At 43.3% G+C, this 15,532-nt stretch overlaps 1 protein-coding gene across 3 annotated transcripts in view; it reads left to right on the top strand.

Annotated features, from left to right (window-relative positions):
• Positions 1 to 14,571, top strand: part of QRICH1 (glutamine rich 1) — a 28,513-nt gene extending 13,942 nt beyond the window's left edge. For all 3 annotated transcript variants that reach the window (XM_081901763.1, XM_081901765.1, XM_081901764.1), the window contains 8 exons: positions 368 to 1,393; positions 6,399 to 6,576; positions 7,354 to 7,508; positions 8,124 to 8,238; positions 9,332 to 9,440; positions 10,233 to 10,384; positions 11,980 to 12,070; positions 13,523 to 14,571. In XM_081901763.1, coding sequence (XP_081757889.1) covers positions 368 to 1,393; positions 6,399 to 6,576; positions 7,354 to 7,508; positions 8,124 to 8,238; positions 9,332 to 9,440; positions 10,233 to 10,384; positions 11,980 to 12,070; positions 13,523 to 13,715 — 2,019 coding nt within the window. In that variant the 3' untranslated portion in view covers positions 13,716 to 14,571. The remainder of the gene's footprint in view (positions 1 to 367; positions 1,394 to 6,398; positions 6,577 to 7,353; positions 7,509 to 8,123; positions 8,239 to 9,331; positions 9,441 to 10,232; positions 10,385 to 11,979; positions 12,071 to 13,522) is intronic.
• Positions 14,572 to 15,532: the final 961 nt, after the last annotated feature.

Here is a 15,532-nt window from a genome sequence, read left to right as displayed (position 1 = left end):
CAATTTCTGCTGCCACCAGCCCTTTTCCAGCTGCATGTGAGCTGTTTACAAGCTTGAGTACACTAAATTCTTTCATAGTCAAAATCTGATGTACAGCTGCCTTCAACATTCTGTGGCTGTTGAAGGCCGCTAAGAGTGCTCATTCTTCACTGGGATATTGTAAGTTTTTCTCTCTTGCCTTAATTTACAAATTAATTTGAAATATTGGGTGGTCCCCAAGTGTACAGAAATGACTATTTTTTATGTATGGCCACATTCTGATACCCAGCTGACAGTTCATTTATATTATACTTTCTCCTTGGCCTAATCACAAGAGTCAGTAGTTTTGGAGTTAATGAATGCTAACTTTTGGATCCTTGTTTTACAGGTGCAAGTTCAGGTTCAGCAGTCCCCTCAGCAAGTCTCCACTCAGCAGCTTTCTCCCCAGCTCACTGTTCATCAAGCCTCAGATCAGCCCATACAGGTCCAAGTGCAGATCCAAGGTCAGGCGCAACAGCCGGCACCTCAGACGATACAGGGTCAAGCGCTTCAGAGTCCTAGCCCTTCTCAGTTGCAGGCAGCTCAGATCCAGGTGCAGCATGTGCAGACTGCTCAGCAAATCCAGGGTGGCGAAATACAGGAGGAACATATGCAGCATCAGCAAATCCAGGCACAGCTTGTGGCAGGACAGGCTATTGCTGGGGGCCAGCAGATCCAGATCCAGACAGTTGGGGCACTTTCCCCTCCTCCATCTCAACAGGGCTCGCCACGCGAAGGCGAGCGAAGGATCAGCACCGCCAGTGTCCTCCAGCCAGTAAAGAAGCGCAAAGTGGATATGCCTATTACTGTGTCATATGCTATTTCAGGGCAGCCGGTTGCCACAGTCCTGGCCATCCCCCAAGGCCAGCAGCAGAGTTATGTATCGTTAAGGCCGGACTTGTTAACGGTGGATAGCGCCCACCTGTACAGTGCCACTGGGACCATAACCAGCCCTACTGGAGAGACTTGGACCATCCCTGTTTACTCTGCGCAACCACGTGGCGACCTGCAGCAGCAAAACATAACCCACATTGCCATCCCCCAGGAGGCCTACAATGCCGTCCATGTCAGTGGCTCCCCGACGGCCCTAGCCACTGTGAAGCTGGAAGATGACAAGGATAAGATGGTGGGAGGTGCATCAGTAGTGAAAAACTCTCATGAGGAAGTGGTGCAAACCCTTGCCAACTCCCTTTTCCCAGCACAGTTTATGAATGGCAATATCCACATTCCAGTGGCAGTGCAAGCAGTGGCAGGGACATATCAGAATACAGCCCAGACGGTCCATATATGGGACCCACAGCAGCAGCAGTCCACACCGCAAGAGCAGGGGCAGCAGCAGCAGCAGCAACACCAGCAGCTGCAAGTTACTTGCTCTGTAAGTAAACTACTTTAATGAACAACCTGTCTGTACTGTGGAGTGTTCCAAATGTAGAGAGCAGTGGCTTAGCCCAAGGGCAGAACTGTCTGCAGTGTGCAAAGACAGCAAAACTTTACTCAGAGTAATATGTACCTTGTTTTTATGTAAAGTTACTCAGCTTGCATGCAGCTGGATGTTCTTCCAGAATTTTGTATTGAGAGGTGGGCATACGATGAGGATTTTCAGCATTAGGGGTTCAGGTAGCAGCATGGGGCACAGATATTCTGCTCTTTCCTGCTGTAAAGAACTGTGCAGAAACTTATCTGCACGTTTTGAAATGTAATGTGTTTCTTGTGTTTCTGCAAATGGTTTTCTGCAAAAACAACAACCCGAGGGTGTTTTTTTAAAAAGCATTCAAGACTGCTGGACCAAACTCTGTAAATTGCAAAAGGTAAATGGTCCTTCCTCAGGGTGCTAACTATCAGAAATGCTGAATTAGTATAAATTTCACTGATTCCCAGATTTGAAACTCTGGACTGGGACTGGACATCTATTACTGTTCAGGGTGAATGAAACATTTTTTGTTCTTATTCTGGGAATGGCAGAATGGGGTTGGGGTTAATATTACACTAGGATGCAGGAGGACAGTGTTGTACTTCTTCCTCCCCTGCATTTAAGTATTTCATAATTCTAATGGTGTACATAAGGCAAGCATTCTCGCCTTTCCAATCTCTTAATATTTATGCTAAATCTTCTGTTGGGCTAATCATTAAGCTTTATTAGCTGCCATTATAATGGGTTGTGTTGAGACTAAATCACATCACTGATTTGCAAAACCCTAACTCTAGAGTCGGGTGCCGTTACTGAGAGAGTCCTTCTTGTCTGAAATCTGTCATGGATTGTAAAGGTAAAGGGGCCCCTGACCATTAGGTCCAGTCGCGGACAACTCTGGGGTTGCGGCGCTCATCTTGCTTTACTGCTGAGGGAGCCGATGTACAGCTTCCGGGTCATGTGGCCAGCATGACTAAGCCGCTTCTGGCGAACCAGAGCAGCGCACGGAAACGCCGTTTACCTTCCCGCCGGAGTGGTACCTATTTATCTACTTGCACTTTGATGTGCTTTTGAACTGCTGGGTTGGCAGGAGCAGGGACCAAGCAACGGGAGCTCACCCCGTCCCAGTGATTCGAACCGCCGACCTTCTGATAGGCAAGCCCTAGGCTCTGTGGTTTAACCCACAGCGCCACCCGCATCCCGCATCATGGATTGTACCTCGGGCTATATACAAAGCATATCCCTGTTGGAACTGCAATCCCTCCTTTGTATGTGTTAGTGAGGTTCATATATGTGAATTTGCAGGGTTGTGGTGTTTTGGTTGAAGTAAGAACAGGTTCTTTAGTAAATACATGGTGACGTGGCCTTTGAAAATATGCCTCACCCCATATATGGAATGGCATATGACAGAGCATGCTGTACTCATTCTAAACTCGCTTCATAATTCAGTTGTCCATACAGCAATATGTGGTGTGCTTAAAAAAAAGGGTGTGGCTACAGTTGCCATTATAACGGAATACACTTTGACAGAAATATTCCACTATGAGTTAATGTTAGGAGTGATTACCACTGGTTCAAAATTTTCAAATGCAGTTAAGAAATTACATGTAGAATTTTTTTGTTCTAAGCTCTTGAGTACTTCCAGTGAAATATGAACTTAACTGGATTTCTCTATTCTCTGTTTATTGTGCCAAAATTTTGCTAGGAAGCAAAATGTAACATGTTTGTGGTTCTCTAACATACCTTGCAGCCTGACGTGCGAGTGTTGGATTCCCACAGCTACTCTGATATTAGCCCATGGGATTTTAGGAAGGTTTTGATGTTGTCTTAGAGCATGTAGAAGATTGCAAGTTTTTTGTTCTAGACTTACTGAGGCCAATCCTTGTTGGGTCCAGTAGCATCGCCAAATTTTCTCAACTCCCATGTTGTTTCTTGCATTTCTTTAGTCCTCAATAAGACTACTTTCTGTGTGCCATCTACCCCACTGGAACAATTTTCACATTAGAGAATTGATCTTACACAACAGTAACTTTTATTAAGCCTCAACATTGCTTGGTAAAGTACCAGCTATATACAGTGGTACCTTGGGTTACATACGCTTCAGGTTACATAGCCTTCAGGTTACAGACTCCGCTAACCCAGAAATAGTACCTTGGGTTAAGAACTTTGCTTCAGGATGGGAACAGAAATTGTGCTCTGGCGGCATGGCTGCAGCAGGAGGCCCCATGTGCTAAAGTTGTGCTTCGGGTTAAGAACAGTTTCAGGTTAAGAATGGACCTCCGGAACGAATTAAGTACTTAACCCGAGGTACCACTGTATTCAGTAAATGGGGAGCTAAAACAGAATGGCTCTTGAGACTAACAAAAGGATAAGCAAGAAGAAAAAAGCCAGGAAGAATAATGAGGCATGGTGAAGAAAGGCAATAGAAATTAAAAGCTATTATTGTTTAGAGGTGCACGTGTATCTTTCTAGGGAAATTATTCTGATCACAACTTTTAGAGTTGGGTCTTTGAGATAATAAAAACTGAGGAGATTCCTTGGCTGCTGTTGCTTTTAACCTGAGTAGTTTAAAATAGAGCAGGAGTTCTCAAACTTACTACCCTCAGTGTTTACTTGAGAGGGCAGAAAATTACTGAGAATCATCAGTCACAAAATGACTGTTAGGGTAGAGGAAGGCACAAAATCGAGGCAGAGTTTGGCGTAATCATGTGGCAGCTACTGCCCTTATCTTCTATTGATAGCCAGTCCTTTTTTCAAAATTGCCAATACTTCAGCCTGCTCAAATTAAGCCCAGAGATTGGCTGCGGAGCTATTGTGACTCAGCATTCTTCTTGTAGGCAGAATTTGCTGATCCAGAGGCTCAATGTGGAATGGGCTTCTTATTTTGTTTTTTTAAACTGCTGGGGTATTCTTACTATAAGATCTCATATATTGATCACAATTTAGAGCTAACCTGTGTCCCAGCTCAGATAACAATTCTCACTGCCCCCAGTCATTTTGACTGATGGTCAGGAATGGTGGAAGTATTCTCAATAATATCTGGTGGGCCACTGGTTAGCCACACCTGCTTTAGAGGCTTTTATCATAATGTCAGAATACTAGCTCAATTCCTCTTGAACTGAAAATGCACCATTTAAAATGAATGAATTGTATGTTAAATGTGGGATATGAGGGGAAGGAAAAAGTAGAAGAGAAGGATGATAGGAAATTGGGAGCAGGGCACTGCTATCAGTCTTGTATAGGTTTCAGTTAAGCTATTCAAACTTCTAAATGTTTATGCCTTCTCACCCTCTCACTGTTAGGCATGTCAAATATGGAAGGGGGTCAAGTATTAAAACATGGGCCAGCAAACTAAAGTCCGCGCGCTGGATCAGGCCCAGTTGCCTTCTGGATCCGGCCTGCGGACGGTCCAGGAATCGCCACATGGATCGCCAGTGCTCGCACTCTTTTCCTCTCCCTCAGACGGAAGTGGCGGTGCCTCCTTCCTCCCTCCCTCCTCCTGGCTTCTCCGCCCTGCCTAGAGGAGGAAGGGGGATGGGCTTTGTTGGTGCCAGCATCAGCAGCGCTCAAGCGGCTGCCATTTTAAGCAGCCCCTCTCACGCACCGCTCATCGTCCCTCCACTGCCGCCACCAGCCCCTCCCACTTGCAAGACATAGGTACGCAGCCACTGGGGCTCATGGTACTCTTGCATCATCCCCCCCCAAAAAAATATAGCCTGGCCCCCCACAAGGTCTGAGGGACAGTGGACTGGACCCCTGATGAAAAAGTTTGCTGACCCCTGTATTAAAACTTACAAATGTAAGCTATTAGCCTTATTCACTGTTGTTTTGGTTAGGTAAGGCTTTAGGTAAGTGTGTATAATCAAGGATCAAAGCATTCTCATGTTTTGTTATCATATTGTTTTGTTCTGATCGTAGTCTGCATCCAGGTAGGTAGGTAGCCTTATCTTCTGTTTTATTACTATTGTCTTGTTTTGTCAAAAGGATTGTAACTGAAAACTTGAATAATTGCCTGGCCAGCACTAAGATACAAAATCTCAGTTTGGCAGGGCACCTTTATAGTATGCTACTCTTAGGCACAGGGCCGCCTTGTACAAAAATCTATTCTAATGGAAATATTGCACTTAGAACTGTGGGTGTGCTTAGAACTGATGATGCTGTGACCTTCAGATTCTGTGTTTGCTAGCAGATGTATTTTCTAAAATGATTAGCATTCAGCTTTCCCCCAGCAGAGGGCAATCTGTTCACTCTGTTTTATCTCCTAATTATTCAGCGTTTGTTGACATCTTCTCCTTGTACCCAGCTGCAAAGACTGTTTCGTAAATCAGTTTATAGTAATGTCTGAACTAGGAAACTGGTTTGACAGCAACCCAGAAACCAGAATTGAAGTAACTTTATGGAAAACTGGTTTTAAGAAATTAGCAGTCTGCTTTGCAACTGGCCTCATTAGAAGAGGAAGGAATGCTTGAACTTGACAACAAACCATGGTCTTTTGGGGGGGGGGGGCGTGCAGATTATCTTCTCTGAACTAGACCTCTGTAGTTGCAACAAACTAAAAAGGCAGCAGCCACTATGTTACACAGGGTTTTGATTCTGCATTTTGACTTAGTAAGACGTGTTCACAGTGGTCATGAGGTAGCAAGCTAAATACATGGAACTGAGAGTGATCAGTATTTGTAGTGAAATATCAGGGGTTTCTGAGCATTAGAATTAAATGAAGAGCAAACAGCCTGAACCCACCTCCTATGAAGATTACCATTTTTATTATCTTTACTTCTCTTTATTGAAATATTTTATAAGCTGCCTGGAGGACCGTTCAATTAAAACTGCCAGGGTGTAAATCAAATATAGTACAGTTCTTCTAATGAACTGAAGTCAGGTGAGTAGCTCTGCAGACTGGAGGAAGATGCTACAGTACTGGTAAGCAAAAGCTTTTCATACCTATGTGATCAGAATTGACTTTTTTCCACAGGCTCAAACTGTTCAGGTTGCTGAAGTTGAGCAGCAACCACAGCCTCAGCCTTCACCTGAACTTCTCCTTCCACACTCTCTCAAGCCAGAAGAGGGACTAGAAGTGTGGAAGAGCTGGGCACAGACTAAAAATGCAGAGCTGGAGAAGGAGGCTCAGAACAGGCTTGCACCTATTGGCAGTAAGTGTTGTGAGCAGGGAAGTACTGCTCCATCTTTCAAACAATAGGAATCTTTTGCTTTGTAAAGATTAGTTAGAGTGTTATAGGCTGCTGAATTACAAGGGCTTTGGTGGGTTATCATATACAGTGAGTGTGTATAGGCCACTATAATCAACAGTTTCTAGAGTTCTTGCTAATGATCAGGACTTAACTTTTCCTTTCAGGCAGCTCAGCTCATTCTCTAATAACTTTTCTGCTAAGTGATGGAGTCTCTGCTCTTCTTGCTGATTTCATTCTTAGCTGCATTCTTGAATCTGTTTTGGTGTGTTTAGAAAGCAAGGCAAACTTTCATTATGTATGTTAGGTTTTAAGTTTAAAATAAAAATACAAAAGCCTTGTTAACTTTAAAAACAGTTAAGCTTATATGCAATGTTTGTGGCACCCAGTATTTTTTTCATTGACACAGCAATATGGATTTAAAAGGATACTAATGTCAGTCATGCTTTGAATTGGTATTCTGACCTCAGACTCCTTCCCATTGTTATTGAGGAATATTCAACCATTTGTGAATTGTCAATTTACTCTCTGAGTGGCAAGTCGTGTGTTTGAAATCCATTCAGTTTCCATTTCAAGCAAATTTTGGGGTATCTTTGTATATGCTGGGGACAAGGAGAAATATTTGCAAGTGACAGTATAGGCTTATTGGGAAGGTTGCAGCGGGAAAGCATGACTGAGTCTACAAAAAGACATCTCTGTTGAGAAATGCCAATTAGTAACCTTCTGTGCCATGGTTTGCAGGACGCCAGCTGTTGAGATTCCAGGAAGATCTCATATCCTCTGCTGTAGCAGAGTTGAATTATGGGCTGTGCTTAATGACTCGTGAAGCTCGCAACAGTGAAGGTGAACCCTATGATCCAGAGGTTCTGTACTATATCTTCCTGTGTATTCAAAAGGTATGGTATTTTGGAAGCCCTTGCTGCAAACAATGTTAAAAGTGGTATGCTGGGCATATGTTGTCACTAGGAGGATTCTTGTGCCAGACTAGAGTGAGAGAGAGAGAGAGGCAGACATTGGCTTCCACTCCTGAGATCCTTGGTTTTCTCTTTCACTTGAGAAAGCTTGACTGGATGCTGTTCTGATCTTCAGAGTGGCACATTACTAAACATACTCTAATAATCATTATGCATAGAAACAAACTTTTAATAGCTGCAAATTCTGGAAATTAGCCCAGTATCACTTTAATGCTTTGTAAATAGTAATCCCATTAATCTGAGTTTCAGGTGCTTCATGGCCTAGCCTTTCAGGCTCTTTGAATAAATGTGTTTGTTGTGCACTATGGGATTTACATAGGAAGGCATGATAAGTAAAACTGTAGCTAGAGAGTTAATGTTGAGTTTGTTAGGTGATTCCTAATCTCTGTTGTCAGCAGGGGGGGTGAAGAATTTCTAATCCTCATGTTTCACATGTGCACTTCAAACACACAGTCTAACTAACTGATTTTTTTTTTTATTAAAAAAAATTCTATGAGGAGCAGGTTTGCCTGACCTCTGTGTAACTGTTTCTTGCAGTATCTATTTGAAAACGGGCGAGTCGATGACATTTTTTCTGATCTATATTACATACGGTTCACTGAGTGGTTACATGAAGTGCTCAAGGAGGTGCAGCCTCGGGTCACTCCTCTTGGTAAGAGACTCTTCAGTCCACAGATAGGCTTGGTGACGTATGTCTAGACATAGCGGTCCTCAGAGAACATTTGAAGAAGAATGCTCCCTTAATTGACCTAGGAAGAATCTACAATAAATTCAAATAATGGCTTTTTGTACTAGACTTCTAGGCCCCAAATTGTCCTTGCTTTTCTGCAGAGAAGTACGGGTATCGCCATATAGCTGGACCCATATTGTCACTTTCCAATATATTGTCTATAGTACAAAATGCTAGCTTGCATTATTCAATATGGATGGAACCACATCTGGGCACACATTGTGCAGCCTTCGCTGTAGTTTTTGCCGGGCTCATCCCAGCCATCTGGTTCTCTTCTTACATCTGCCCAAACTCTGTACTGATCTGATGACATATGGTGGAATTTTATAACAGAGCTTGAAACAATGAAAACGTATGGTAAGGCTAACATTCAGAAACAAAACAGAATAGTCCTCATCTGCTTCCAGAATGTCATGAGAGAGCGGGAGCACAAATGAATAACTCTTGGATGTGTCCCAAAGCTTTAGGGTGCTAATTGAGAAAGGTCTTCTTCTAAAGCCTGTTCTGATGAGATGGAATTTGAAGTTGTTGATTTTTTGAGGAGATGGCATTCCCTGTGAGAACTGGTTCTAGAATGTTTAGGGCATCATAAGTTAGGCAAGCCAATGTCTCTGCCTTTTTCTTTGTGGAATGGTAAGCTTGCATAGTAGTTGCAACAAGATAGCATGAAGTATTTTTTAGTATATAACAATACAGAGCTACATAAGGTCAAACATTCTATTCGGACACACTAAAAGTAATTAACATGGTTAACTTAGGTCCATCAGTGTCATTGGGACTATTCTGAGTTGTATCCAAATAAGCTGTAGTTACAAACTATTTGTTAGCAATCTCAAACCAGCTAGTTAGACTTGATGTCATTGTAAACTGAACTGTATGCTATATGTAGGAGCTGCTGTCGCTAGTCAAACCTTTGTAAATTAGTTTTCTCTCTTAATAGGAACTTAGGGGTAATTGATTGGAGATGCTCCTTGGTTTCCATACATCTGTTGAAATTATCTTCTGATCTTCACAGGCTATGTTCTTCCTAACCATGTGACAGAAGAGATGCTTTGGGAGTGTAAGCAGCTTGGAGCACACTCTCCTGCCACCTTGCTGACGACGCTCATGTTTTTTAACACAAAGTAAGTACTAATAAAGATGCCTTATTCGTGGAAGCCTATTCTTTAGTGAACTGTGAATTAATGTGCACATTTGAGCACAAACTACCAATGAAGAATTACTTAGATGCATTTTGGTATGAGCTATCAGAGCTAGTTTGGCATAGTTAACTACTAGATGAACCAGTAGGTCTCCAGTCTTCCTTTTTCAGTGAACTTACTAGGCGGCTATCGGAAAATTCAGTCTTCCCCAGTGTGCAATATGGTCATAGTTCTGACTTCTTTACGTGGTTGTTCTAAGTTTCTCTATCACTCTCTCACACACACACACACGTACATGTGGGTATGTGTGTAAGTATAATCAATCTTTGAATGCTTGACAGCAATCAGTCTAACATTCTGTTTCTAGAGTGTCCAGCCCAGTGTTTCTGGGAGTTCACAGAAGTATGATGTTGGTGCTCTGTCCTGCGGCCGCTTCCTGTTATTTGGGTTATACTGTCCCAAAATACAGAGATCCTATTTAGCTATTGAGATTAATAGCCATTGTTAGCTGTATCCTTCATGGATTTGTATGACCATCTTCTCAGTTCACACCACCCATTTGATGCTAACTATTGCTTATAAAACATGCCAGATGAGCTGTCTATTGAACTGTATATGTCTGTTGAAATAAATGCACATTTTAAAAACCTTACACGCCATCAAATGTTGGCTTTTTAAGAGCCTTGTTTTGTTTCTGCCAGTGTTGGAAAAGTTAAGATTTATTGTGCATCTTTAACTGATCTGTGCCCTCCACCTTTTCCACTTGATGTTCAGATACTTCCTGTTGAAAACAGTAGACCAGCATATGAAGTTGGCCTTTTCAAAGGTTTTGAGGCAGACCAAGAAGAACCCTTCCAATCCCAAGGATAAGAGTACGAGCATCCGGTACCTGAAGGCACTTGGCATACACCAGGCAGGCCAGAAAGGTAGAACTTAACATGAAAAAAAAAAAGCTGTGCTTTAAGTAGCTGATCATATTTGTTTTGCAGCTCTCTCTCGAGGGAGGGAGAGAGAACCACAGGATTAAAGGAAGACAAAAAAATTGGATTCATAATTAAATTTGCAGCCCAGTAAGCCTGGGTGGTGAGTATGGCTAGACAGTTTCTGGTGCTGATGGTGATTGATTACAAAGCCACCTTCTGGGACTGGGACTTACTATATCATGGAACCTTCTTATGAGATATCACAGGTATTTGATCTGCAGATGCAAGTCCTGTTGCAGATGCCATCATCCCTGAAGATCAACTGTAGCACACAGTGGGGATTTTTTTCTTTTGGTAATGATGCTTTTCTCTTACTTTCTGCAAACAAAAATATTTCTTTGCATTCATACATTTTATTGACGGTCCTTTGCTGTCTTACCTTGGCATTTACTGAAATGAGTGCATGTGTGTAGCTTACTGTTATTAATAGGCTTATATCAAAGCTAGTTGTTTGTGGTTGGAAAATGGAATATTAATTAAATATATCCCCCCCCCCAAAAAAAAAAGGTAAGGACCCCGACAGTTTAGTCCAGTCGCGAACAACTCTGGGGTTGCGGTGCTCATCTCGCTTTACTAGCCGATGGAGCCGACATTAGTCCGCAGACAGTTTTTCTGGGTCATGTGGCCAGCATGACTAAGCCGCTTCTGGCAAACCAGAGCAGTACACGGAAATGCCGTTTACCTTTCCACCAGAGCGGTACCTATTTATCTACTTGCACTTTGACGTGCTTTTGAACTGCTAGGTTGGCAGGAGCTGGGACTGAACAACAGGAGCTCACCCCATCACGGGGATTCAAACCGCTGACCTTCCGATCGGCAAGCTCTAGGCTCAGTGGTTTAGACCAGAGCGCCACCCACAACCCAAATGTATCAAAACAGCATCTAAAATCTTTAGGTATGCCAAGCTTCTGAGATGACAGTGTAGTGGTGCTTGTTTCCTTGCTTTATATGCCCCTGAACTTATGTTGGGCTGCTCTTGGGGGCACAGTTCTGTTACTGTTAATTCAGAGAGTCTCTGTGGAGCCCCAGTTGCTTTTTCTTCTTATTTATTTATTACCTTTTACACTTGCCTCAAGGCAGTTTAGAAACATACCATAAAACAGCTATAAATAGTTTTAAAACAGTACATAAAACAGCTAAAGATAGGTTTAAACTGAAGACCGGGACCTTTTAGTCCAGCTGGAAAACCTTTTCATTAATGATACTGCCATGGATCCTACTGCAAAGAAGGTGAAACTTTGACCACCAAACTGTTCCTGGAATGTTTTTTGATAAGTGGGACCCCTACCTCCTTGCTAAAAACTAGACAACACACTGAGATATTTATGTTTGAATGTAAACAGAACTACAAAAAAGCACGGGTAGCAATGGATGTGTTCTTTGTTTAATGGTCACAGAATAGCTGTCCATCTGCAGCAAGAAAGCCATTGGTGTTGCTGTGTCCTATCTTTTCAAATTGTGGGTTTACTTAGGTTTTACTGACATCAACTTCATCTACAAGGTTTCTGATGTTCTGTATTGTTGGGATTGACTTGCAGTTACTGATGACATGTATGCAGAGCAGACAGAGAACCCAGAGAATCCCTTGAGGTGTCCTATAAAGCTCTATGACTTCTACCTCTTCAAATGGTAAGTGTTCCTGACATCCAGAGCCACAGAAGGATAACTATCTGGATGTTCAGGGTTTGTGTGCACTTTTTACTGTTTTAATCAAACTTAACTATTTATTTTTTGGAGTGATGACCTTGTATAAAGAAGACTACCTTATGCTTCCTACTTGAATTGTCAAAAATGCAAACTTAATGGCATGCAAATTGAGAGGCTTGAAGTGTAGCTTATTTTATTTTTAATGCCTGGCATTGCATAATTCTTGACACTGTGTTTTACTGGAAAGAGTTTGGGTATATAACATAGTATGTTTGAAGTGGGCAAACACTTTGTATTGAGTAAACTGGAACTTCATGTCCCTGGCAGAGGTCTATAAAATACAGTGGTGCCTCGCAAGACGAAATTAATTCGTTCCGCAAGTCTCTTCGTCTTGCGAGTTTTTCGTCTTGCGATGCACGGTTTTCCATAGGAATGCATTGAAAATCAATTAATGCGTTCCTATGGAAACCGCCTTCCCCCGACCTCTTCTGGCGGGCGGCATTTTAAAATCGCCCGGGACAGCGGAGGACTTCTCCGCTGTCCGGGGCGATTTAAAAGCCCCTGGGAAGGCAGGCAGGGGGGACAAAGACTTTTGCCCCCCGCCTGCCTTCAGAAGAGGTCCAGGACAGGCTTCGCGGACCTCTCCGCAAGCAGTGGGAGCGCTCCTTGCGGAGAGTTGCCAGCGCGCCCAGGCTTCGCGGCCCCACCGCCAGGCTTCGGGACATCGTTCCGAAGCCAGGCGGCGGGGGGAGGCTTTCCCGCCCCGCCGCCGGGCTTCGGGACATCGTTCCGATGCCGGGCGGCGGGGGGAGGCTTTCCCGCAAAAACCGAAAAACCCTTTCGTCTTGCGGGTTTTTCGTCTTGCGAGGCATTCGTCTTGCGGGGCACCACTGTAGATGGAGGTATATTGGTGTGGTACTGTGGGAAAAGGTGCCCAACATGTTGATTAGTGACTGGCAGTTTCTAGTCTTTAAAAACTTTTTTGGACTTGCTCTTCATATCCAAAGCCCAGTGAAAGCCCCAAGTTAGTGTGAGAAGTCTGTGGTGTAGAATGTAAAGAATGCTCTGTACAAATTGGGCGTTTCAGATACGACCTGAATTCCTGTGCACTCACAATTCACCCTTTTTCGAATACTTTGAAATGTATTACCAAAGGCTAGGGTTGCAGATGTAATGCAAGGGGGTTCTGCTAGAGCAGAAAACCTCATGGGAAGGCCTGTCCTAACTCTCCAGTTTTAGTCTTCAATGCCACAGCCAGCTTAAACTGTTGTAAAATGGAGGCTGAAATGATCAGGACGTCACTTTTTGTATTGTGTTACATGTGGAACCTTTGGCGGTTCAGAAAAAACGCAGATGTTTGTAAGATAGTGTTCATAGTTGTTTCAAGTGTATGCTGTCAAAGTAATTGCTTAACGATATTCTCTGTCTTCTCAGCCCCCAGAGCGTGAAAGGCCGGAACGATACATTCTATTTGACTCCTGAACCAGTGGTGGCTCCCAACAGCCCTATCTGGTATTCCATCCAGCCAATCAGTCGAGAGCAGATGGAGCAGATGCTCACCCGGATTCTGGTGATACGAGAGATTCAGGCAGCTATTGCTGTGGCGAATGCCAGCACCATGCACTAAGGCATCCCTCCCAACTCAGAAAAAGGGTGAGGGTAGGACAGGGTGGGAGGGAAGGCCGGGCCATAAGGCCAGGATCAATTGTACAGCCTTTTACACTAAAGGAGATGCCTAAGGTTTTTTTCCGGTTTTTTTTTTAATTGGTGTAGTTATGAAGCCCTTTTAGGCTTCTTCTGTTTAAAGGAGACCCTCCCCATTGTGTATCTGACCCAACTGCATCAGCCTTCTGGACGCATTGGGGGCTGCGTTCTTTCTCTGGGAGCTGTGAGGTGCCGTAGATTGACTTTGGGATTTTTTATGATGTGAAGAAAATGAAACAAATCTAATTGAGGGACTTGGCCTAGCTGGGCCATTGCTTTGGAGCTCGTGCACATGGAAAGAGCGGGAAATGGTGGATATTGGCCAAGAGAGGCAGTTTGCAGTTTCCTTGTGCTCAGAAACTGACATGTTCTGGAGGGGAGAGGAGAGTGACCTGCAATTATGATTTATAAGGAAAAAGAAAAGCAATTTCTATTAAGAACTTAAAAGTGACATTTTTAGATGTTAAGTACAAACTACCACACTTCTCTCTCTCTCTCTCTCTCTCTCTCTCTCTCTCTCTCTCTCTCTCTTTCTCTCTTTCTTTCTTTCTTTCTTTCTTTCTTTCTTTCTTTCTTTCTTTCTTTCTTTCTTTCTTTCTTCCTTTCTTCCTTTCTTTCTTTCTTGGCCTGATGTTGAGGCCTTAAAACCTTGAGGCTCCTGTGCCTGATGGAATTCTTGTAACATACACTTGTGTATCATATAAAGATACCACCCTGTTTCTCTTAATGTATTCTTATGCTAGTTGTTTATTAAGAATGACGAGCACGTCTTTTCAACATGCCATTGAACAATGTGTGTTTATTGGGGGGGAACAAATGTAAAGGTGTTCACAGAACATTAGTACAGTGGTACCTCGGGTTATGAACTTAATTCGTTCCGGAGGTCCGTTCTCAACCCGAAACCGTTCTTAACCTGAGGCGTGCTTTCGCTAATGGTGCCTTCTGCTGCCGCCGCACCACTGGCGCGCGATTTCCGTTCTCGCCCTGGGGCAAAGTTCTCAACCTGAGGTACTACTACTGGGTTTAGTAACTCGAAGTGTTTGTAACCTGAAGAGTCCTGCTGGATCAGAGTGAAGGCCCAGCATCACCCAGCATCCTGCTCCCACAGTGGCCAAACAGATGCTTTCTGGAAGTCTGCTGCTGAACATAAGTACTTTCCCCACTCATGTTGCTCCAGCAGTTGGTGTTCAAAGATTTGCTGCCCCTGAGACAGGAGGTAGTAGTACACAGCGATCATGACGAGTAGCTGTTGATAGCCTGACCCTCCATGAATTTCTCTAAACCTCTTTTAAAGCCATCCAGGTTGGTGGCCACACTACATTTTGTGGGAGTGATGTCCATAGTTGAACTCTGTGATGTGTGACATTCTTTCCTGAGTCTTCCAGCATTCAGCTTCATTGGATATCCCCAACTTCTAGTATCATGAGAGAGGTAGAAATACTCCTTTCTATCCACTTTCTCTACACCATGCATAATGTTACATGCTTCTGTTACGTCTCCTGCTCATTTTTCTCTAAAAAGTCTCAATGTGATCTTTCCTCATAGGGGAATTGCCATAGCCCCTGAAGCATTTTGATTACCCCTTTCTTAAACTTTTCCAGCTCTGTGGTATACTTTCTGATGTAAGGTGACCTGTACACAGTATTCCAAGCAGTTTCACCACAGATTTGTATAATGTCATGATATAAGCAGTTTTATTTTCCGTTTAATTTCCAAATGATAACTGGTATGGAATCCAGC

The sequence above is a fragment of the Podarcis melisellensis genome (assembly GCF_964234715.1).
Source record: "Podarcis melisellensis genome assembly, chromosome: 2".
NCBI lineage: Eukaryota > Metazoa > Chordata > Lepidosauria > Squamata > Lacertidae > Podarcis > Podarcis melisellensis.
The sequence above is the reverse complement of the archived record's forward strand: the minus strand, read 5'-3'. Positions and strand labels throughout refer to the sequence as shown.